We start from the raw sequence: 22,260 nt of genomic DNA, 5'->3' as shown, positions 1-22,260 counted from the left end.
AGCCTGTCGCTGACTGGGCCCAAGCGAGCTGTTGGTGTATCCATAGTTGCACTTTAAATTGCCTCATGAACATCCCACACAACTGGATTTCTGTTTGTAGCTGAGGTCAACTGGATCACCTTGCATTAACGTAAAGATGTGCAAATGGAAAACAGAATTATATGCAAAACAAGGATTCTCAAAAAGCGTTCTCGCTTAGTAGATTGCCTCATTAGTTGCCACCTCTGTCCCTGGGGCTTCATGAGCACTCCATGATAGTGCAAGGCAAACAGGTATGCTGATGGCTCAAGTAAGTATGCTGTGCCTTGGACTGCACATTTGACCTGTCATTAAGTAGATCTGTGACAGTCAGGGTGGCCCACCAATAGTGCCCTGAGCTGTTCCGGTCCATACAGCATTTATGGAGAGGGCTCAGGTTTTCTGCACTGTCACGAGCCAGAGAAACCTCCAGGTTTGCAGCAGCTGGAGAAGTTTCTGGCCCACCTATCAAAGATGTCTGGACCCTTTAGATGTTTTGGACCATTAGGTTACCAACATTACATTACCAACACCCCAAAGATGTTTTGGACCATTACGTTTGGAATGTAATGTGCTGTTGACAGATGGCAGACCGTATGTACATATACATATCTAGGGATGCTTTTTACATGGAGTAAATGCAGGATAGGTAGGAATCTGGTCTTTGGTGAGTAATGAGGATTTACTTCGGAAAAAAAAACAAAGGGCACAACAAAAAAAGTAGTCATTTAATTGCCTCTTGTTTTCTCCCTTCTTCCTTCCCTTCCAGATCAATAATGAGATAAAGAAGCAAGATGAGAAGCTAGTGAGACCTGTAACAGAGCAGGTGGTTGAGTTCAGCATTTTGGTTGTTGGTGAAAAGTACACTGAGGAGCTGAAGGACCCAGCTGCTACAAAGCAACAACAGCTCTCTGAACAATTCATTTCGCAGGTGATTACCTTCCCTGACTTCCTTTTTCTTTTTGCTGGCTCTGCAAAGCACTAGTAGCACATAGCACCTGTGTTAGGGCTGCCTTTTTCTCATGGACTCTGCAGAACCAGCTTAGGGCTTTTGTTGCCTGAGGCAGGCTGGAAAATATTCACCTGCTATGAGAATACACCGTTCTGTCTGTAGCATACCAGTTGTCAAAGGCCAATTACTCTAGTTTTCTTTTTGTGCTTCTCATGAAATAGCCTGCTATCATTTTTGCAGACTAAAGAGGTAAAAGTGTGCTCTTGGGAGGATCAGAAAATTATGCTGAACCCCTAGATAGAGACATACTCTGAAGAAGACATTTCTGAGGGACTGCTCTCTCTGTGCACACCCCCCCTCCCCATTTTCTGATTTCCTTAATTTACTTTGCCTCACGTTAGCAAAAGAAACTAAGCCACGTGTTATTAATAATGAAAACATTTCCTCTTATTGCAGTTCTTAGTTCTTTTAAAGACCTCTTTCTACCAGGACTAACTTTGGCCTTACCATCCTTTCAGAATTTTTCAGTACTTCTCCCTGTCAGTGTTACTGCAGTAGAGCTTTTAAACTTAGAGAAGTGACAAGATTCCTGTTTGCTTCTTGATGCAACTTCATTAGTTCTTAAAGTTTTACGACTTGAAAATCTTAAATTTTAAAGATACATTTAACACCTCTGTAGTGACCAGTATGCCTAGAGTTTATTTCAGGGCTTTCTAATCTCGTCGTCCAGTTTGAATTTTTCAGTAACGTAACGGGTTTGAAACTGGGGAGTAAAAAAGACAATTTGAGGGTCTTAGCAAACCAGCCTGCCCACAGTCTCAAATGGCAGGATATGAATTGACTGCAGTTCAGAGCCATCAACCCGTGCGGAGACAGTGTTGGAAGGAAGCTCAAGTAATTTGGGTATAGCGCAGCATTAATATGGAGTGCAGGCAGAAGGTGTACGGGTCCATCAGCACCTGCCTGTGAGGGCATGCTCTGGGTCTCCTACAGAAGCTGAGCACTGAAATGGGATGCAGGATATCTTAACAAGTGCACGGCATCCAGATTTTGGACTGTTGAAGAAACTCTGGCATCAGTCTAGAGAATCTGTCTACGCAGAGCAGGTGATAGATGGGGAAATTGGAAGAAGTTGCAAACAGCAGAACTCATTCATTATTTCTGCTCAGGAGTGACATTTCAAATGAATCATTGTGCACTGCAGTGAGAGACTCCCTGAAATCTAGGCTGCCAAGACAACTCTTGCTCCTCATTTATGCCCAAAATCAGCAATGCATGTGAGCACATTTTAAGACCCTCCAGCCAGTTCTTAAACACATGCTTAAATCCCATTGGAGTCACAAGGAAGGAACCATGGTTTAGACTGTTAGGCACCTACTTCAAAGAAAAAATACATACATGCATATACATATACACATATATAAATGATTTATTAAAATCTGATTTCAAGTTAATTTCATTTTAATTAAAATTTAATGTTTTAATTTGTATGCTACAGATAAAGTTACTGGCCCACCACTATACAAATGCATGTTTAAAATATGATCATAACTGTTGTCTCCTAACTTTCCTCTCCCAATTGTTTACAATTTTTTTTTTTTTTTTGTCTACAACGATGATGGTTTTATTAACATCATTTTCTTGGGGCAGAAAGTTTGTCTTTCCTTTCTCTTGAGAGAGGCATCTAGGGTGCCATACAGCAGCGCATCATGAGGCTTACCTTTGCTCTGGCTTTGCTTTCTTCATAGTCCCATGGGGTTCTCTGTTGAATCCCTTTTAACTGGGGCTAACCCTGTGCCAAATCCTGGGCCAGACGGGAAAGAGATGTACTCTTCACTGCAGCCAAAAAGCATCACCACAACTGTCACAAGTTGCTATCGTAGGCTAGACATCTTAATTTTCCTAATTGTGTGGCCAAGTAGCAATGCCATAGTGTGTGTGTGTGGAAGAAATGTCAGATGGGACAGAGTCCACCTGGCACATGGATGTTCCACTCCTTTGATCCCTTGCCTGGTTTTCTCTGTGCTTGGATAAAGAAGCTCGTGAAAAAAAGAAAGTCAGCAGCACTTGGATTGTTTAAGTCTCACCAGAGACAGTTTAAAAATAGGGAGACTGGGGCGGGGAAAAAGAATTTGAGGAGTAAAAAATAATCCTCAACTGGCAAGGATCTTTTGGAAGGAAAAAAACCCCAACCAAACAGTCACGAACCTTCAATATTCCATTTCTTGGTTTTGTCTTGTGTAAGACAGTTCACTATTGAATTAGGCCTGGATGTGCTGCCATTTTGCTGCCCTCGATTGTCTTTTTTGCGTAGCACTGCCAATGACTCATGGGCCTTTTGTATGTTTAGGGCAGTGGAGATGAGCCGTGTTTTGCACTATGTAATGCATTAGTGCCTCTTCAGAGTCTAAGAGGTCACTGTTCCTATGGCGGCCACTGCTCCTCTTGTTGCCAAGGTCCAAAGCGTTTTCCTGAATTCTTTTGAATTCAGAGAAGTTTGGGAGGTAATGGAAACCTTTTGGGTAGAGAAGGGTTTGTGCTGCATAAATAAGAATAAAGAAAGAATGTCATCTGCTATGGGCAGTGCAGATGTCTGCAGAGTCTGTTTGAATTTCCCCCTCCTTTGAATGTTTCCATACAGTTCTTGGGGAATGCTGGATGTTGTTCTTCATACCTTTTGTTTTCCTTTTCTAATAATGAAGTAATGTTACCAAAACTCTTCTTCCGTGAAGAGAGGGAATGTTCAACTATTTTTCTCCTATTGGATATAACAGCCTAGATACATTTTTAGAAAATGTTGAAAATACTTCCTGATTTTTCACTAAATGAGTAGGGTGGAGGAAATCTGTGTTAATTTTCTGTTTTCCCCTCAAAATAGATCAAAAGTGTATTTGAAGGACTACCTGGATACAAAAACATCCATGTCCTGGATTACAGGTAAAAAGATACTGATGCATACGTGGTGATTGATGTTGTATGATGGTGCGATGTGCTAGCACCACACTTGGAAGAATGTCGGGCATGTACATGGGAGTTCCTACGAGGTACTAACCAAAAGACAGATGCTTTCATATTTGGTACCTGTATATACAGAGGTTGAAACAGAAAACGCAGAACTGTAGATAAAGGTAATAATCTCTTTTTTTGCTCCTGGCACCCAGCAGAGAATCTCACATGATATTCTTGCCTGGATTTTAAGACAAGGCATTCTTATTCAAGATTCTATCCTAAAATTAAAAGAGATCTTTTTTTAATTTAAAATTAGTATCTGATACTTCTTCAGTACTGTTGACATGTCCTAGTATTAAACAAGGAAGAACACGGAAACAGATAAACTTCTTAATGTTAATTTGGGATCACCGTAAAGATTGGTGTTTGAGATGTGTAAGATCTTTCTCTCTTTGATCAAAGCAAAGGTAGGTGAATATTTTGATAAAGGATATGCAATGTTTTACGTCTCTTTATTCTTATAATTTTTTTTAAAAAAACTAGTTTCCTCAAATCACTTTGTGCTTCAGAATGACATTTAAGTTAATTTGAGGAAAAAGGAGATCCTGAGTATTATGCATCAAACATCTGATGTCTGAGTTTTGGGGTACATGGATCACATATTATGATTTTTCTTGAATAGACTGGATATAACTTTCAGAATCTAATGAGGCTGTTCATGAGTTAATCTAAATCGTATTTTCTTTGAGACTTTGTAAGCTGTGTTTCTTAGAATTTATTGGCTGGAATATTCCAGTTAGAATATATGCAGGTAACAGAGCAGCTATAGTGAGAAAGGTTTTATGGTTGGAACCCTAGGCTGTGTTCAGTTTCCAGCCTGCAAGGCAGCAAAACCTTCTATCTTGGTATCTGCAGTCTCATACATTTGCAAGCTCATTTGGTTCATTTAAGAAGACAAATAAAAGGTTGATAGTTCTGGCATAGTACCAGAGCTCCGCGCTCTGCTGTGCGTGACAAAATAACATGTTTGTAAATGAAACCTTTAGGTAGAATTAGTGAGCCTTGATTGTCTTGGTACTGACAGTAATTTTAACTGCATTATTTGCAGTAAGTTGAGATGGCTCTGCTCTGCTGATGCCTTGTGATCAACAGGAAATATCTCAGTTCAGTAAAAGCAGAACAGTTTGTTATGTAGCAGAATAACTATGCAACTTGTAACTATTTTACTGTATGCCCTGTAGAACACCAAAGCAAATTTATTAAAGTTAGAAGACTTAAAGGAAATTATAACGTTGATTTAACAGATTTCGCTGTTGTGTTTTGTTTTGTTTCTATATTCAGCTCTCCTGAGGAGGACAGGTAAAGACAACTTTTTTATAGATGTTGCTGTAATACAGATGGAAAAAGATGTTTAGCTGGAGGACAGTTTTGGGGATTTGTAGTTTTGGCTCCAGAGTGAGATAGTTATCGAGTATAAATATTACGTGAGGGGATTCTACCAGAAACTGATCTGTTTTGATTACAGATAAACCTAATTTTCTTATTTATGTCCTAATCATAAAAAACCTACTTGGGGAAAATCTTCCTAAACACAAGTCAGCTACTGGGCTAACTTGTGTATAGGAGTCTCTTTTGTGAAGAAAACAAAATTGCTCAATGATGACTCAAGGTCTTTATACTTTGCAGCAAAGTCTTGAATAGATACGGGATGGTTATTATTACAGAAAATAAAGGAGGTAAGAAAACCATAGTTCTCCAGCAAAGGCAATTGGCTTAGCCACTTCAAGGCCAGAGGTGCTACACATCTTGGCCGTTTTCTAAATGTTCCTTAGCAGAAGATGGGATCAGTCTGGACTTATTTTTTGTCAGACATATGCAGGTTAAGCATCCAAAATTTTCCTTCTTTACTATTTTAAGAATTTCACAAGACAGAAAATGAACTACCGCCTTTAACCTTACTGGATGTATTATTTTCTTTTGCGTATTCCTCAGCAAAGGCGTAAACAGTTTCCACAAACAGTTTTACATAGCATGAGCATTTTAATTTTAGAAGAAAGGTTAGAAAACACAAATCTCTTCACAAACGATAGTGACTTAAAGCCATCCTCTACTACTTTGCACTTCTGCAGGCTGAGAGGCATGCAACTATTCACAAAGGCTATGTTCCAAGCACCAGATGTTTTAGCCCTTTCCAGACAGATGATAGTCTCATAGTTATTACTTAGGAATTATTAACTGCAACTGACAGCACGGTTGTATTAAATCTAAATATTACTTTTGAGGAGCATACTGTATTCCATCTTTGCTGTGCCTTTTCACTACTGCTGTCCTTTTTTATTTCCTTTGCTGACAGTCAGTGTCCATGGTGAGCCTATGGTGGGCTCATTTCAATGACAGAGCCAGCAGCAAAACTCCAGCAGGATCCTGGTTTTAGTCAGTGTGTTTGCTGATTATGTCTCTCTTATATCTGGCGCTGGGGCTTTAGAGACTTCTCTGAACAGAGCTATTACTTTAGCAATCCTCTCCAGCTCTGTGGAATGAGGAAAACCTGTCTTTGGAACACATTTTTCTAACACTTCATAGATTACTTCATTTTCTTGCTTTACCCTGTGCACAGCCAAAATATGTTATATTTTTTAAAGCTCCCATGTGCTTATGCCCAGTGTATGGTAAATCTGATTGCTGCCTATGCTGTCATGTTATAAAAGACATCCACGCGTATTCAGGAAAAGAAAATTAAGAAAATGGAGGAGAGTTGTTATGAAAAAAGCTAAGCTGTACACAGTTAGAAAGCTTAGTTAAAGAGTAAATGATCAAATGAGTCTAGAAAATTGTTCCCAATTACAAGCTGTATTAAATACCATTTTACTGCTATTGAAGACATTATTTCAAACAGATTGATGCTGCACAGTGACATTGATCAGGGCTCCCTCTTGCTACTGTAGATTGCTGCTATATACAGCCTGTTTTTCCTGGCTGTTTTTGCACCTCGGAGCCATTCCCATCATTGGCACGATCTTAAAATCATCACTCACAGCACTGTGTGCTGGTGGGCCCATTAATAATGCTGGCAGAGAGCCGACGTTTTGGTCTGCTTGTGGTCTGTCTGCCACTCATTAGCAGAAATACAGGGCCGGGACCAGACCAGATGTCAGGTTCTGCTAGCCTTTTCCTTGAGAACTTTGTGGTGGTGGAAAGCACAGGCAGGCAGACACAAGTGTGAAAAGAATGAAATTGTTTTTATTTAGAATCCTTTAAAGCAATATATTTTTATATTAAAAAAGGGTAGTTACACAGGTTCTTGGGGAAAAAAAATATTTGCTATACGTTGGAAAAGCTTGCATCTCTCACCTATGCTTTCTTTCTCTTTGTACAATTGAAGTGGCGTGGAAGTTCACTATGCTGTTACATTTGATGGAAAAGCCATCAGCAATGCCACCTGGGACCTGATTAACCTTCATTCCAACAAGGTGGAGGACAATTCCTTTATGGGCGTAGAGGATAATCCAACAGTTGTGTACACCGTCAGTGATTTCCGAGATTATATTGCTGAAATGCTCCAGAAAAATGCCTTGCTTGAAAACACTTCCTTGTCTTTAGACCCTAACTCTCTCCAGCTTACTAATGGTGGGTATTAATTGTGGTGCATCAGTGGGTTTTATAAAATAAATCTCAGATGAGTGAATTATTCAGCCACCTTCTGAATAATTATAAAGAAGCAACAAAAGCAACCGTATTTGCTCATTTTGCTCTGATTTGAACCAGGCCAAGTCATTAGCAGTAGTATCCCATTCTTAATCCATTTGAATAGCCTCTTTTTTTTTTCTTTGATGCTGAGGTTTGTGGTATGCAATTGCAGTAATACTTCCAAAAATGAACAGGACTAGAAGGGGAGATGTGGTTCACATGATGCACATTGCACCAAGATGACCTTCAGCTTAGCAGCCCTGTGTTGGCCTTGAGCAGCACAAAGGAGATACCTGGTTTATTGTTGAATATTCAATGATCCTGCTAGAGGTGGTGGAGGAGAGCTGTCCACTCCCCTGTTCTCATCTTTCCTCTGTACTACCTGCTGGTCATCTGGGGGCATTTCCGGAAACAAAATCTCTCTGGCAAACATTTTAAAAAGATTTTACTCGCAAGTCTGAGATGAGGGAGGGTTTTTCAGTCAGTCTTCCAAAACAACTTCCTCACACTGCTACTGCAGCCTTTAGATCCCAAGTATTTTTATTTCCCCAGTGAAGGAAATACTATACCCTACACCAGAAGACCCATCCTGGATTACTGAGCATCCCGTTGTGCTGGAGCGCCCGGAGTTTGATGTGAGTATGGTTCTGAGCGGTGGCCTTTGGACACATTTGAACAACTTAACTCAGCAAGGTGGAATTGCAGCCAGCACCCAGAGCTTCTCTATCCTGTTGTTCATGCAGAATAAGTAGTAATAAAGGCACACCTTACACTGGAGTAAAAGCCCTGCTGAAATCTCTCATCTGATAATTTGATACCTGTTGCACAACAGTTTTCTGTGATCATCTTATATTACATGGCAGTACTGTGTTCCTGGCTGTACAGCCAGGCCTTGCTTCTTAGGCTTCCTTTATATTTTTCATAACATTTACACTGTAAATTGCTCTAAAGACATCATTCTTCCCACAATACTACCTTTCTTTGGAAAGTGAGAAATAGGTGTAAGCACTAAAGCTGGCTGCTAGAAGAGGGAAAATGCTACATTTCATATGCTGCTCTTGTTACTGTATGGCTTTCACTGAAACTACTCAGTTCAGTTTTAAAATTACAGCCATCCCCTTAATGCCAGTAAAGGAAACACAGAAAAATAATAGGCAGTTGTTTGTTTGGTTTTTTTTTTTTTGCCTCTTGAAATTGTAATTATCTCCTCTGCTTACCTCTGGGAAAACCCAGGACATAGGCTGAAGTTCCCCATTGGACAGGAGACAGTATCCCTGACCATGTCTATACGATGCAAAGGGGCTTTAAGCAGAGATACCAAGTTAGGTGCCAGCAACACTGAAATTAAGTCAATTAGTTCTGCTGACAGCTAGAATTTCGGAATGGTGGAGCATTGTCTGGGCTTAAGGATTTATCCAGTAGGTTTCTGCTCTGCAGTCTGTTGTGTGACACAGATGTGCCTTCCAAGAAGAAATGAGCTCAGTTCGTGCCACAGAATCCAGGTTCACCTATGCTCGACGATAGGTTTTGACTAAGTTCATTATGAGATAATGTTGTGAACAGAGACACATTTAATTTCAGGCCAACTTCTGAAATCTTTATGGAAGCAAAATTCATAGTCACTTCACAGAACCCCAATATTTTTTCAGAATGGTTACAGGTATAATTTCCTTAATTTCATGCCAATTTTCCCTGAGTTTTAAAAACTGATCATTGATGTCTAAAATGCAAATTGGTACGGATTTGCCATAAATGGCTTAAACATGGTGTGGATAAACCTGAATTTAAGTTAACTTTCAGGAAAGGGCTTTTTCTTTACTAAAGCTATCTAACTAGATTAAAATGTTGCAGATGTTTAGTAAGACAAAGAATTCTGCCATCTTTACATTCTATCTGTGGATACTCTGACAGACATGCAGGCAAGAAGATTTTAGAGTAGAGGTAGCTCTGCAATAATAAAGTTTAAACCAGTTTCAGGGAATAGTATGTACAAGAAAAATTTCTGGAAGTTTTTCTGATTATGGACTATGAATACTAATGTCATCTGTCTTCAGTCAAAAACTCTAAGTATAAGATATTGAGTATATCCAAGAAACAGCTGTGTACAATCTGCAATACACAGATAATTTGGGAAGCTACTTCAGATAAATTTAAGAAAATCATAAACATGTTCAAACAGTAAATAAGGCTGAAATGATTAGTCAGTTACTTCTACAGATGTCAAGCCTTTATGGTTCAAGTAGATACTGTTAAGTAGAACTGTTACTTATGAAAAAGAATTTTGCTATTATTTTTCTTAGCTGATTTGAGAATAAGTTGGATTTGTATTATCATATATACTCATGACACAGTGTGGGACTATCATGACTTCACTATCTAATTGCTAGCAGATGGTACCAACTAATCATGAATTCTTTTCCTTGAGTTTTACAGCTCTCTCAAAAAGTGAAAAAAATAAATCAAGTCTAGTTTTTGAAATCTGTATTTTTTTGTTATTTCTGTTGAGTTGTAACAGGTAGAATGCTCTGGCTTGCTGAATACAGTGCCTTTCTGGCAGCAGAAAATGGAAAATCGGGGGGGGGCGGTCTGTGTTTGCAGTCATCTGTCATATTTGTAAGCCTTTCAAAAGACATTAGCAAAAACCAGAATTTGCCAATATGATATTAAACTTGTTAATATAATATATTGCACTGTAACAAGAATCTTTGAATAATGTTAGTTGTCATAGGAACATCTATCCACATTCAAATAAATGATGAAGTGCAATCCTTGGCAACTAAATGCTCACATAAAAAAAAAAAATGTATTGAGAAGCTATTGCTGGCAGTCCTTATTCATTCTTTATGGAATTTATATGTGTAATTTGTTTCTAATTTTGCACAGTAACTTTTTTACAGCTTTATTTACAGTGGTCAATTTTGCCAAAAAAGATAATTGCTGGAGCACATGTCTATATGGTATACACACTTTTCAACTGATTGTTACCATATAAATTAAAAAATTTGAGGAGACTGTGGTGGCATAACAACTAGCTATAAAAATTTGACCAATACAGATAGTCACATAATTTCATAAAAATACCTTAACTGGCTTGTTTCCAAAGAGTTCAAATACAGTTTGAATGAAGTTGAAAATTTAATTCACCCATGTTTCAACCAGGAGTAAAATTTCAAATTGGAAAGTATTTGCACTCTTCCTGTTATTCATGCTGGTCAAGTAAAAGAAAGAGATGAGACAGGAGTGGTGAGCTACAGAAACAGTTAAAATGGTTTTAAACTGTAATACGAATTACAGAAGCCTGTGTCCGCTGCCCACCTAACTTTACTAGTCACCATCAGCAGTCGGTTAGTTCTTAGTAAATTGCTGCTTCTTGAAATTGTTTGGCAGTTTTTCATACCCCAAGGGTTTTTTGTCCGTATCAGACTATTGCACAGCGTTGATATGTGGGCAGGTAGCCATGGGAAGCACTAATTCCTGAGTTTTAGGCAGTCACCTTGCTTTTGTAGCCTTGACCAAGTAACTTAATCTCTTAATTGGTTTTTCCTAATGTGATGACCTCGTGAGACACCATGGTAGTAGATTAATATTGAAAGATGAAATATGCTAAGCATTCCAACTGTAAACTGAATAATGATTAGGGTATGGAGTAGTGAGTCAGCAGTATGCAAATTGGAGATTTAAAAACAAATTATTTTTTCACATTTCAAACAATTTGCAAATTCATTTTGCATACTCCTTGTTGTTCCTCATTACTGCTGATAGATTGGTGGGTTTTTTTTCCTGCGCAGGCATCTCGGGTTTGAGACTAAAGTTATTCCAGATTCTAAATGCTCTTCTTTACATTACGGTCTCTTTTTTTTTTTTCCCCCCTCCTGGGTTCTCATACACATATACTAAAAGATAGCAATAAATGACTACAGGGCATGCATATATTCAAGTTTAGTTTCTAAACTGTTTTATGTATCATAGTAACTATAATATTGTAATTGCTGTATTGATTATGTAGCTGATGAGTAATAGGACTTAAGACCTCTTCATGCTTTAGGAAGGCAGGAGGTACTGTGCACATTTACCTTTGATTTAATTAGAGATGGACAGATCCTTTTCTTCAGTAAAGAAAAGGAGATGGGGTGGGCATAGACGGTAAATGTCTTAATACCATAAGTGAAGCTGCACTCTAAACAATCTGAATGGCTTCTTTCCCTTTTTAGTGGACATGACTGGACATGACATGTATGTCACAAGGATGTGCATTTTACTTGTACATTACACATGATTAGCAAGGGGTGTACATTTGCCAGCTCTCCCAGTTTAGCTGCTGCTGTGCATTACTTTGAGAGAGGCAGTAGTACCACATTTTGCTGTTGGCTGCTGTTAAGACCCCCTGTGTGTTCAGCACAATGCAGACAGCCAATGCTTCCCCTGTCATAGTGGAAATATTAACAGTGGGTTTGTGTTCCAGGACAGCACCTTTTTAGCTGAACGCCCTTCAGCAGATGAATCAACTGTCAGCAATACCTTGCCCTTTGATTTCACCAAACCAGATTCCACCTCAGATAGCGAACAGTCCAATGACAATGAAATCCAGCCAAGACCAGAAAATCTGGACTCTGAGGCCAGTTTGGCACCCGAAGCTCCGCTCTCCGCAGAGGCTGGCATCACTTCTTTGCCTGACGGGCTGAATTTAGAGGATGGGAACTGGACTCCTCGTGTGGTCACTGCACCAGCATTAGGGCGTGATTCTGTGGACTCTCTGGAATGGCTTTCAGCACCCAGTTCTTTAGATGGTAAGTTAATGCCATTGGCTGAAGCTTAAATTTGGATGCCAGTATTTCCTGATACTCACCAAAGGTATAGTTCACCAAAATGACTTTTCAGAAAGGTCTAAAAAAATGGGATATCTTTCTCTGATAGTTTTTACCTTTCCTGTGTGCACGTATCCAAGAGCAATATGCTCAAGTAAAACGTTTGCAGCAGCTAATAATGCCTGTTTATCCCTTCAAGAAATGGTACGCACACGATACTTGTTTAATTGCACAGAAGTATTTTTGTATGTCTTGACTTGGCCCATAGAATATCTGAATGAAAAGTGGGAGAAGTCGACAGGGGTCCTTCTGTCTTCAGCATACAAAGGCCAGGATATATCATGGGAAACATGCTGAATATAGATCTACAGGCAGTAATATGAATGTAATTTGACACTTTTTATCATAAACAACAACTAATTGGAAATTGATTTTAATTTTTAGTGTTTGAAGATCCTGGACTATCTGAAGACCTTTTGCCTTCAAGTCGTCCTCACCTTGTGCCTGAAGAACCTCCAGCTACAGATGATTATGCAGTTCCTCTGCTTCCTGCACCAACAGTGGCCTCTTCATCAGTCATAGAGACGGATGTTAAAGAAACAGCGTCTGCTGAGAAGGAAGAAGTAACTCAAGGTAGTCCTGCAGGCAGTAACAATGCAGACTCTGTGTTGCTTGAGTCTGTGGAAGAAATTCCTTTTCCCTTAGAAGTACATCCTATGGAAGATGAAACTGATATATACCTTGGAGATAGAGTTATATATGATGATGGGTCTGGTTCAGCTTTTGATGGTTCAGGAAAAGAAATGGAATCAAGTATTTGGCCTTGGGAAGAAGCAACAATGGAACCAGTTTTCTACCCTGGTCCTGATAGCTGGCTTGAAGATGACAATGAGTCTTTGTTAATCAGAACTGAGGATATTCCTGAAGGCATGATCTTAGACTATATTCTTAACTCTAGGAATAAATTAGATGATGATCCTTCCAAAGACGAGAATGAAGGTATGGCCAATACAAAAGAAGATTTCCTCGATGAGTCTGAAATATTTGTCTTTCCAGAGACTACAACTCAGCAGGTACCTCTGTTACAGACAGAAGAGCCATCATCTGTGGAACCATCTACACAGACAGAAACACTGGGCACGCATGATTCTTCGTTTGTTAAACCATCCTTGGTTTTGGAGCCTTCAGTGGACCATTCCGCTGTAGACATGCCAACCGAAGAGGCCCCTGTCTCACCACAGGACACAGGTCTGTCTATGGAAGACAATCTCCTTATGTCTACAGGGACTGTCAGTATGGAGCAACCTGAAGAGTCCAGTGTAGGTCAGAACATCATTCCTGAAGCAGTTGAACACCAAAATGAAGACAGGACGATAGAACAACTATTCCCAGTGGAGAAACCAGATGTAACTGAAGCTGCTACAATAGGCCACTTGGACACAAGCTCTTCAGAGACCATTCTGACTGCAGATCCTTCCACGGTAAACCCTGATGCTTCCACAGAAGAGCAGCAAACACTAGATTCCTCCTTGGCAGGCCAAGACACTACTGGATCAGCAGTGAAGAAACCAGCTGATATTTGGCCTCCTGAGAGTGCACTAGAAAACTCCTTAGATCAGGCAGTGCAATCAGCAACACCCACCGCCACTCCAGTTTCAGCTGCGGTTCCTTCTCTAATGGATCAGAGCTTTGCTGGGCAGGGTGGTACGGACCACTACACGCCTGTTTCCCTGAGCTTCAGCACTGTTACGAGCTCTTACCTAACGGTGAGTGTAACAACCAGCACTGCTGAGCGGCCGTCCCACCTCCATCCTGTGGGATCCATGGCATCGTCGTCTGTGCCTACCTCAACAAAGCTGGGAGATGAAATAACGCGAGTCCTGGATGTCTCAGTGGACCTAGATCGTGTGAGCACTGTCCGCTTTTCTCCTGAGCGGACCGAGGAGGGAAGGAGCATGACTGAAGGTCACGTGGAGCTAACAACTCATGTCCAGTCCACAGAGATGGCCAGTGTGGCTTGGGCCACACATGAAAATCGCAGTAGTACTCCTGTTCCATCACGAGCTCTAGTTGTGTTTTTCAGTCTTCGGGTTACCAACATGATGTTTTCAGAGGACCTGTTTAATAAAAACTCCCCGGAATACAAAGCGTTGGAGCAGCGATTTTTGGAACTGGTAAGAATCACTTCTATGCTAAATGTCCATTACCAGCTAGACAAAAATTGTTGGTAAATAAGAGGGCTTTTTTTGCAGACAGCAACTCAAGACTGGTGTTTACAGATACCATTTGTGTCCCTCCATGGGAAAATTCTGTCTGGGTATGGGGTGTGTTGTTTGTCTTTTATTCAGTCAGTGGTCTCTCTAAAGTGTAACTTGTTAGTGCTATGGGCCAGATGCTCTGCGGGTGTCAGTAAAGCTGAAGTCACACCACCACTCCCTTTACTTGCTTCCACAGCGCTCTGGAAAAAGTAAATGAACTGGGACTGTGATGAGGTAACTTTTCTGCAACACATTCAACCCATCCTAAGAGGTAGTTTGGGGAACTAAGCTGTTCCTAAACTGACTGATGGCCAGCGAACCCTCACAGGAGTTGTACAGCAACAATTGTTAAATTTTAACGGGGAAATTCCCCTCTCCTGACTGAAATGTACGTTTTGTTGTGGGAGATGAAGGGAGCAAAGGAAAGAGAGGGAAGCGGGACGTGCTTGAAGGAAATACCCTGTGAAATGGTATTTGGATAAAATCATGCAGACCCCTGCTGTCTGATGCAGTAACAGTGGAGATTCAAAGACTGAGCTTTTTTGTCACGTCCCCTGTGTTGCAGCTGGTGCCCTACCTTCAGTCAAATCTGACGGGCTTCCAGAATCTGGAAATCCTGAACTTCAGAAATGGCAGCATCGTGGTGAACAGTCGAATGAAATTTGCCAAGCCTGTGCCTCGGAACGTCACCAACGCTGTGTACATGATCCTGGAAGACTTCTGCAACACTGCGTATCACACCATGAACCTGGCCATCGATAAGTACTCCCTGGATGTGGAATCGGGTAAGGATGGCAGGGAGATGTAGTTTAGAGCAAGGGAATTATAGCAACTCCTGCTTTAAGAACTTACTTAAGGATCCCAGTTACTCAGAGACTTCCCACTGCTTTTCACAGGCTGGGCTTTAGGAAGACAGTCTTTCACAGAATTTAAACAAACAAACAAATAAAAATCTGTTAAGGAACTAAAAAGATGAAAATCAAAGTGGGACCCAGACGGAGCAAACTGTGTGGGGCCCATATGGAAATATGGGGACAAAATTGGCTCATGTAATACTCTATATAATACCACGGCACCCTCACTGGGGAGTGAGGGGGAAGGCTGGTCAGCGAGAACCGTGGTGCCCATCTGTCTTGTGCTTAGTTTCCAGTGCGGTTCGTGGTTACTCCGTGTGGCTATTCCCGAGGAGGCAGCCAGTTTAGCTGCCAGGTGGGCACCTGCCCAGGCAACAGCTGCTGCCTCACTCTCGTGGCAAAGTCTTGGCTGCACTAAAAATATACAGGCCCTCTTAGTTCACTCCTCTGATACAAGGAGAAAGTTTTTTTCCCCTGAGTTAGCCAGTAGTTTACCATATAAGCAACTCAGAAATATTTTCTGGTTTAAGGTTAAGATTAGAGAAAAATAACAGTGCTGACTTGTTAGCAAATGGTAGCTGTTCTTCTGATGTAGCTCTCTGATAAAGATGGGTTAATTAGCATGACAAATCTTCCAATATTGCTTGTTTTAACTGTATGCCAGCCCTCTTAGGCTTGATTCAAATGAGGTGTCTCAAATGCTACAAGCTTGTGCTCCTTGCAGACAAAAAGGCAAATCCCCTCGCAGTAGGTGGTGAGTGCCCCGAGTCCCCTTGCCCGTCCCTGTACACTGCCTAGGTTTTCTGTAAAAGAAACACTGGAGATCAGCTGTGTTTTACTCATTTGTGAAACAGAGTTCCAGCAGACAGAGAACATCTGAGGTACTGCGTGTTCCAGTAAGAAAAAGAACACTTCATACTTGCTTTTTCGATTGGCTTGTTGGGTGGTCTTAGCCATACCACTGACATGCGCTGTGCAGAGGAACACTTGCTAGTGCTCGGTCACCTCAGCAGAACTTTTTGTTACTCAGGATAAACGCACGCTGGATTGTTGCGGATTATTTTAGCTAAGGGACCACTAGAGAAAATGGCAGCAGGCAGCCAGCACTTTACCCCAGTTAAGGTTCTCCTCTAACGTTAATATTTTCCATTCTGCGTATTTTCAGGTGAGCAAGCAGATCCCTGCAAGTTCCAGGCCTGCAACGAGTTCTCTGAATGCCTGGTAAATCGCTGGAGTGGGGAAGCTGAGTGCGTCTGCAATCCTGGATACCTAAGCATCGACGGGCTGCCATGCAATAGCATTTGTGATCTGCAACCAAACTTTTGCCTGAATGACGGGAAGTGTGACATAAGCCCTGGGCAAGGGGCCATCTGCAGGTAGGTCATCCTGCTCTTTGAAGTCTGTGCTTCCTGTATGAAAACCCCTTACTGTCTCCTCTGTTGTAGCATTCTACAAGGTTTGTGCAAAATTCTGTAAGATAACGTGTAACAAGTGAGAGGATAATGATTATCATTCATGTTATGGGGCTGAGTGGAAGTCCCAATAGTAACATTAGTTTTCCTATGTATGTATCAGAAACGAGACGGTAAAAAATTTCTTTAATAGAACAGAAACATCAGGAAGTAAAACTAACTAGGAAAAATGGCAGTAATGGAACATGCTCAGTTGTTCAAATCACCTTCATTGACCTTTGGGGACAGAATTTATCTCCAGAGGTTTTCGGAAGTAGCGAAGTGTTAGATAATGTCATAGAACACGTGAGAGTTAATTCCATCACAAAAAAATTGTATCTGAAAGGCATACTCGTACAGCATAAAATGTATTAAAAATAGTGCTCTTGGTTAAGAAAAAGTCATATATCATTGGCGATTTGGGAAAAATCACATGTGGTTCATAAAAAGATCAAGGCACAGGCCCCCTTGTTCAAATTTTTGCTTTAAAAAGATACAGATGCGTTTGAACAGGATCTCTGTATTTTACAGGTCATGGAAAAGACTTAGTGCGAGAGAGACAAATTGATGCTCCCTCTCACATTGCACTTAATTATTTCCTTTTCAAGCAATGTAACTTTTTTTTAAAAACAAAATATATCTATCAACAAAAGGTAGGAGACCTATTGCAAAAAAAGAATATTACTACTAATAGTTAATATTTATGTTATTAAGGCAATTTTTTTTAAGTTTACCTAGAACATCTCTAAAGTCAATCTTAGAGTCCTAGCAGTTAACAAGAGAAATAAAAATGTTTTTAAAGCTATAAAAAGGGATACTATCACAGATGTATTATAAATTTTATCATATCTGTATAATAGTGTTAATTAGAAGCAGGTAAGTATCTGAACTCAAGCATGCTCTGGCCAGTATTTATTAAGACCTTTTTGAAAAACTTAAAAGTATTGCTTACTACTTTCAGAAACTTATTTCAGATATTTGTTAGAAGACTTAATTTATGGATGTTTCTTATTAATAAGGTTCATTGCTGTGAGTGGTCATAATACCTTACAATTCCTTGAGGCTTTTATAGCAAAACCTCCCAAACACACATAGTGCACAGGTATTGGTTTTAGTGGTATATTTTAAGTCAGTACTTAACATTAAAGTTCTCATGTTCAAAACTGTAGCAAGGTAGAAATACCAGATGCTGTTTTGGGCAACCGTTCCAAAGACACCATCTTGGACACACACTTCTTTCTAGTAATTTATTTTATGTATTTATTTAATAAACCATTGTGGAGTTCACTACACTATAACCATTCGGCTTCTTTAACACATGCTCATTTGTATTTACATGACAAGATGATTAAGACAACTGCTTTCTGTCTTTACAGTGCTTGATATGTCACGTGCAAGGCTCAACTTTTTACTTAGTCTAAACACCTTCCAGTTTTAACACATCACAGGATACTCTAAATTGCAAAACCCACAGGCTTTTTTCCATCACAAATGCATTATCCTGTTATTATTTTACCTATCATCACTCAATTCAGTAACGGAGGTTGTTCAGCCTGGAGAAGAGAAGGCTCCGGGGAGACCTTGTAAGCCCCCTCTAAGTACTGGAAGGCTGCAATAAGAAAGATGGGGACAGGCTTTTTAGCAGGGCCTGTTGCAACAGGACAAGGGGTAGTGGTTTTAAAAAACTTTTTCCTTATATCTAGTCTGAATCTACCCTCTCGTAGTTTGTGACGAGAGTGGTGAAACGCTGGCACAGGTTGCCCAGAGAGGTGGCAGATGCCCCATCCCTGGAAACATTCATGGTCAGGTTGGATGGGGCTCTGAGCAACCTGATCTGTTGAAGATGTCCCTGCTCCCTGCAGGGGGGCTGGACTAGATGACCTGTAAAGGTCCTTTCCAACCCAAACCATTCTACAATTCTATACCAAAAATACTGTTCACAGTAATAATAAACAAAAGTTGGTGCTTGAACATGCAAAGGTGTTTATTGAGGTGACTTAACTGAGGGCACAGCACAACAGGAAGTTAAATACATTTACATTAACCAAAGCTTTTGCTGGTGTTTAGTTTCACCATGTTTCTTTGTTGTAGGTGCCGTGTGGGAGAGAACTGGTGGTACAGAGGGGAGCATTGTGAAGAATATGTGTCTGAGCCACTGGTTGTGGGTATTGCAATTGCTTCTGTGGCAGGATTCCTTCTTGTGGCGTCTGCTGTTGTCTTCTTCTTGGCCAGGACCCTTCGAGACCAGTATACAAAGAGTGACACTGAGGACTCGCAGGGGTAAGTGACACCATCTAATATTAAAACACATCTGCTACAATAAGGATAATTCTGTCGTAAGTCTTATATCACGCAGTTGACAAGCAACAGGATGTACAGGCGCCTGCAAACGCCAGGTTGCCTTTATCTATCTGCTGCCCTTCCAGGCTGCAGAGAAGTTTGTTTGTCGCTCCCCCAGGCAGGGTGACAGCCTCTCGTCCATTGAGAATGCAGTTAAATACAACCCCATGTATGAAAGTGATACGACTGGCTACAGCCATTATTACCGGAGATACCCTCAGCTGACGTCCTACAGTTCTACCAGTGCAGAGACATCCACAGACTACAGCAGTGAAGAGATCAGGCACATTTATGAAAACAGTGAGCTCACTAAGGAGGTAAATGACCTTGTTTTCATAGCGGCATGGAAAAGAGCATGTAAACAATACGCTTATTCTGCACTTGTAACCTGAGAGGTGGGCCCAGTCTTTCCCCCATGTCTATGCTCTAGATAAACAAGTTGCAACTACGGCTGCTGCAACTGTTGAAGAGAAGAGAGAAAGCATTTCTCTCCCTGCTTGCTATTAGGTCTAGAGAAAGGAAAGGGTGTGTTCTGACCTGTAATGAATTTCACATGATACAGGAGCTGACTGCTTAAGTAACTTCATGGGAGTTGGGGAGGTTTGCTGTATTGCTCGACAGAGCCTTTAGCTTTTAATGCCAACGACCTTAGGTAAGAGTAGTTACACAGTGAATGCCTGGTGCATCCAGGCCTTTTTACAGGTTTTTGTTCGGTGGTTTGTTTTGGTTTGGTTTTTTTAGTTTAGATCTTTCTATAACCTGCAAGTGAGATCCCATCCTTCTCCTTTCTTCCTGTATATGCAGTATCTGGTGTTTACTCTAGAAGGCTAAAGAGAAGGGATTTACATCCAGGAACTAACCACAGACCGTTAAGCAGCTGTGAGAGATGTGAATCCAGCCGGTAGCTGGGCGCTGAGGCAAAGTATCTGTGAGAGAGAAATGGCTTTGTTAAAGCCTGTTGAAATGCTACACTCTGTCCAAATGCTGGTTTTGATTTAAAAGTAAAGTATTACTGGATTCCAATGAAGTGCTTCGCTTAAAAAAAAAAAAAAGGCATATAGAAGAATTCTGGTATTGGAGTGCTCAATTTCAAGCTCTACTCCTTGAAGTGGCAAAGCATACGAGTTTTATTTTCTGAAATGCAGAAATGAGTTATTTCAGTAGTATTCTAATTTCTATTATGTACTTACAATAGTGTTTCTTGTATTCTAGGAAATTCAGGACAGAATTCGAATTATAGAGCTCTACGCTAAAGACCGTCAGTTTGCAGAGTTTGTTAGGCAGCATCAAATGTGAGTGCAATGCCTTGTCTGGATAACTAACTCCTTTTGTGTTTTCTCATGTGGCTCTTACTACATTACTGTATTTTTCACATAAAGGGTCTAGAAACGCTGGGACACTAGAGGTTAAGATTTCAACATTATTTCTGAAGAGCTTCAACCCTTTTAAAGTATTTAAAATAATCAGTGTCAAGAGTAGATAGCCCCAGAAGCAATGTTAAAAGCAGTGAAGAGGAATCCCACAGTTAGTGGGTGTCAGAGAAGCACTGACATCAATTTAGATCCTTCAAAGCACAGGTAGAACCTTCTTAACTCTTCCAGTGTAGTTACTATTGCCTAGTGTTCGATTTAAAATAGGAATTTTGAAAGCATGTTAGTTTATCTTGAGTTGTCAAAACTTGGCAACTAACCAAAACCCAACAGATCACTAGCCCAGTCCTGTCTGGTATGGTGGGGACGTACTGTAATAGAAGGATCACCCTTCCAGACAGTTCACCCTGCTGAGCGGTGTGCTTTGATGAAGGCTAACCATGACAAAGGCCATCAAGGAATCAGTTAGTTATTAGCATACACACTCTTATGAACTGTACTCTCACTGTAGCAAGCAGCAGGTTACAGCTTGCTGGGTTCGTTTGAAAGATACTGTAGTACAATTCCTTGGGATCCTATTAAAAATAGCTACAGTAGCAAAAATCTTGTATTCCAAGATCATCAACTATACTTTTTTTTTAAATTGAAAATAGCAGCAGTTCACATTTTTCCATATCAGTTTTCCATTTTTTCATCTTGAAAAGGTTCAGCGTCTAAATTTTCCACAGCTGGAAAGTAGTAAGGGCTGCCTCATACAAACCTTGAATCCAGTGTTTGAAAGAGACTTAATCATTGCTTCTCTGTTTCTCATTTCAGGAAGCTGCTTTAAGAAAAAAAGAAATCAGTAGAATGCATGTGGGAGATAAAGACTACCTTGTTGCCATAGCAATGGGCTCAAATGTAACTGCAAAGTTACTTATAGTCTTAACATTGCATGGATGGACACAGATGTTTTCTAAATGAATGGCTGAAATGTACAGATGTCTGTTTATCTCAATTACTTCTGGCTTTTCTGTGTAAAGTGACATTTTAAAGAGGTGATCAGAAGTGGCAGAGGTTATGAAAGTTCATTTTTCTTTAACTCTGAAAAAGACAGGGACAGTTTGTATACATACCGAGGCAAAAAATCTCCTCCGGGAAGAGAAGATACATGCACAACCTAAATAAAATGCACGTTTTAAAATCCTTCACTGGCATTTATCCCCTCACTTGGAGGCTACTGTAGCAAGTGGAAAGAAATATTTGGTTTGCACGCGAATGATTTGTAGGTTGAACTGTTGCACTAGAATTACGTTAGCATTATTTGAAAGCATTCCCCTTATAAAGGCAAACATAACCTCACTGGAAAAATTGGTTTTTTGTACAGATGCCTGACATACACTTTGTCACCTGGCATTAGCAAAACAGCACACAGCACTGAGCCTGCCGGCCTCCTAAGGGCTCTCCCCACCACTGAGCATCACCACTGCCTGTCGGTGACCCCGCAGGCGCCTCGGCAAGGCAGGGCCGTACTTCTGCCATGCTGTACAGTGGTTTTAAAGCCAGGGTGGGTGGGTGGTTGGTTGGTTCTCCGGCT

The 22,260-nt window shown here is 40.6% G+C and overlaps 1 protein-coding gene across 1 annotated transcript in view; it reads left to right on the top strand.

Annotated features, from left to right (window-relative positions):
- Positions 1-21,811, top strand: part of IMPG2 (interphotoreceptor matrix proteoglycan 2) — a 56,989-nt gene extending 35,178 nt beyond the window's left edge. Inside the window, exons 8-20 of the mRNA XM_009705556.1 lie at positions 788-949; positions 3,849-3,907; positions 5,261-5,278; positions 7,302-7,546; positions 8,159-8,241; positions 12,069-12,393; positions 12,856-14,585; positions 15,235-15,454; positions 16,689-16,899; positions 19,066-19,254; positions 19,433-19,631; positions 20,527-20,606; positions 21,501-21,811. Of these exons, the coding sequence (XP_009703858.1) occupies positions 788-949; positions 3,849-3,907; positions 5,261-5,278; positions 7,302-7,546; positions 8,159-8,241; positions 12,069-12,393; positions 12,856-14,585; positions 15,235-15,454; positions 16,689-16,899; positions 19,066-19,254; positions 19,433-19,631; positions 20,527-20,606; positions 21,501-21,513 (3,534 nt within the window). The 3' untranslated portion in view covers positions 21,514-21,811. The remainder of the gene's footprint in view (positions 1-787; positions 950-3,848; positions 3,908-5,260; positions 5,279-7,301; positions 7,547-8,158; positions 8,242-12,068; positions 12,394-12,855; positions 14,586-15,234; positions 15,455-16,688; positions 16,900-19,065; positions 19,255-19,432; positions 19,632-20,526; positions 20,607-21,500) is intronic.
- Positions 21,812-22,260: the final 449 nt, after the last annotated feature.

The sequence above is a fragment of the Cariama cristata genome, unplaced genomic scaffold (genome assembly GCF_000690535.1).
Source record: "Cariama cristata isolate BGI_N322 unplaced genomic scaffold, ASM69053v1 scaffold3668, whole genome shotgun sequence".
Taxonomy (NCBI): Eukaryota; Metazoa; Chordata; class Aves; order Cariamiformes; family Cariamidae; genus Cariama; species Cariama cristata.
The sequence above is the reverse complement of the archived record's forward strand: the minus strand, read 5'-3'. Positions and strand labels throughout refer to the sequence as shown.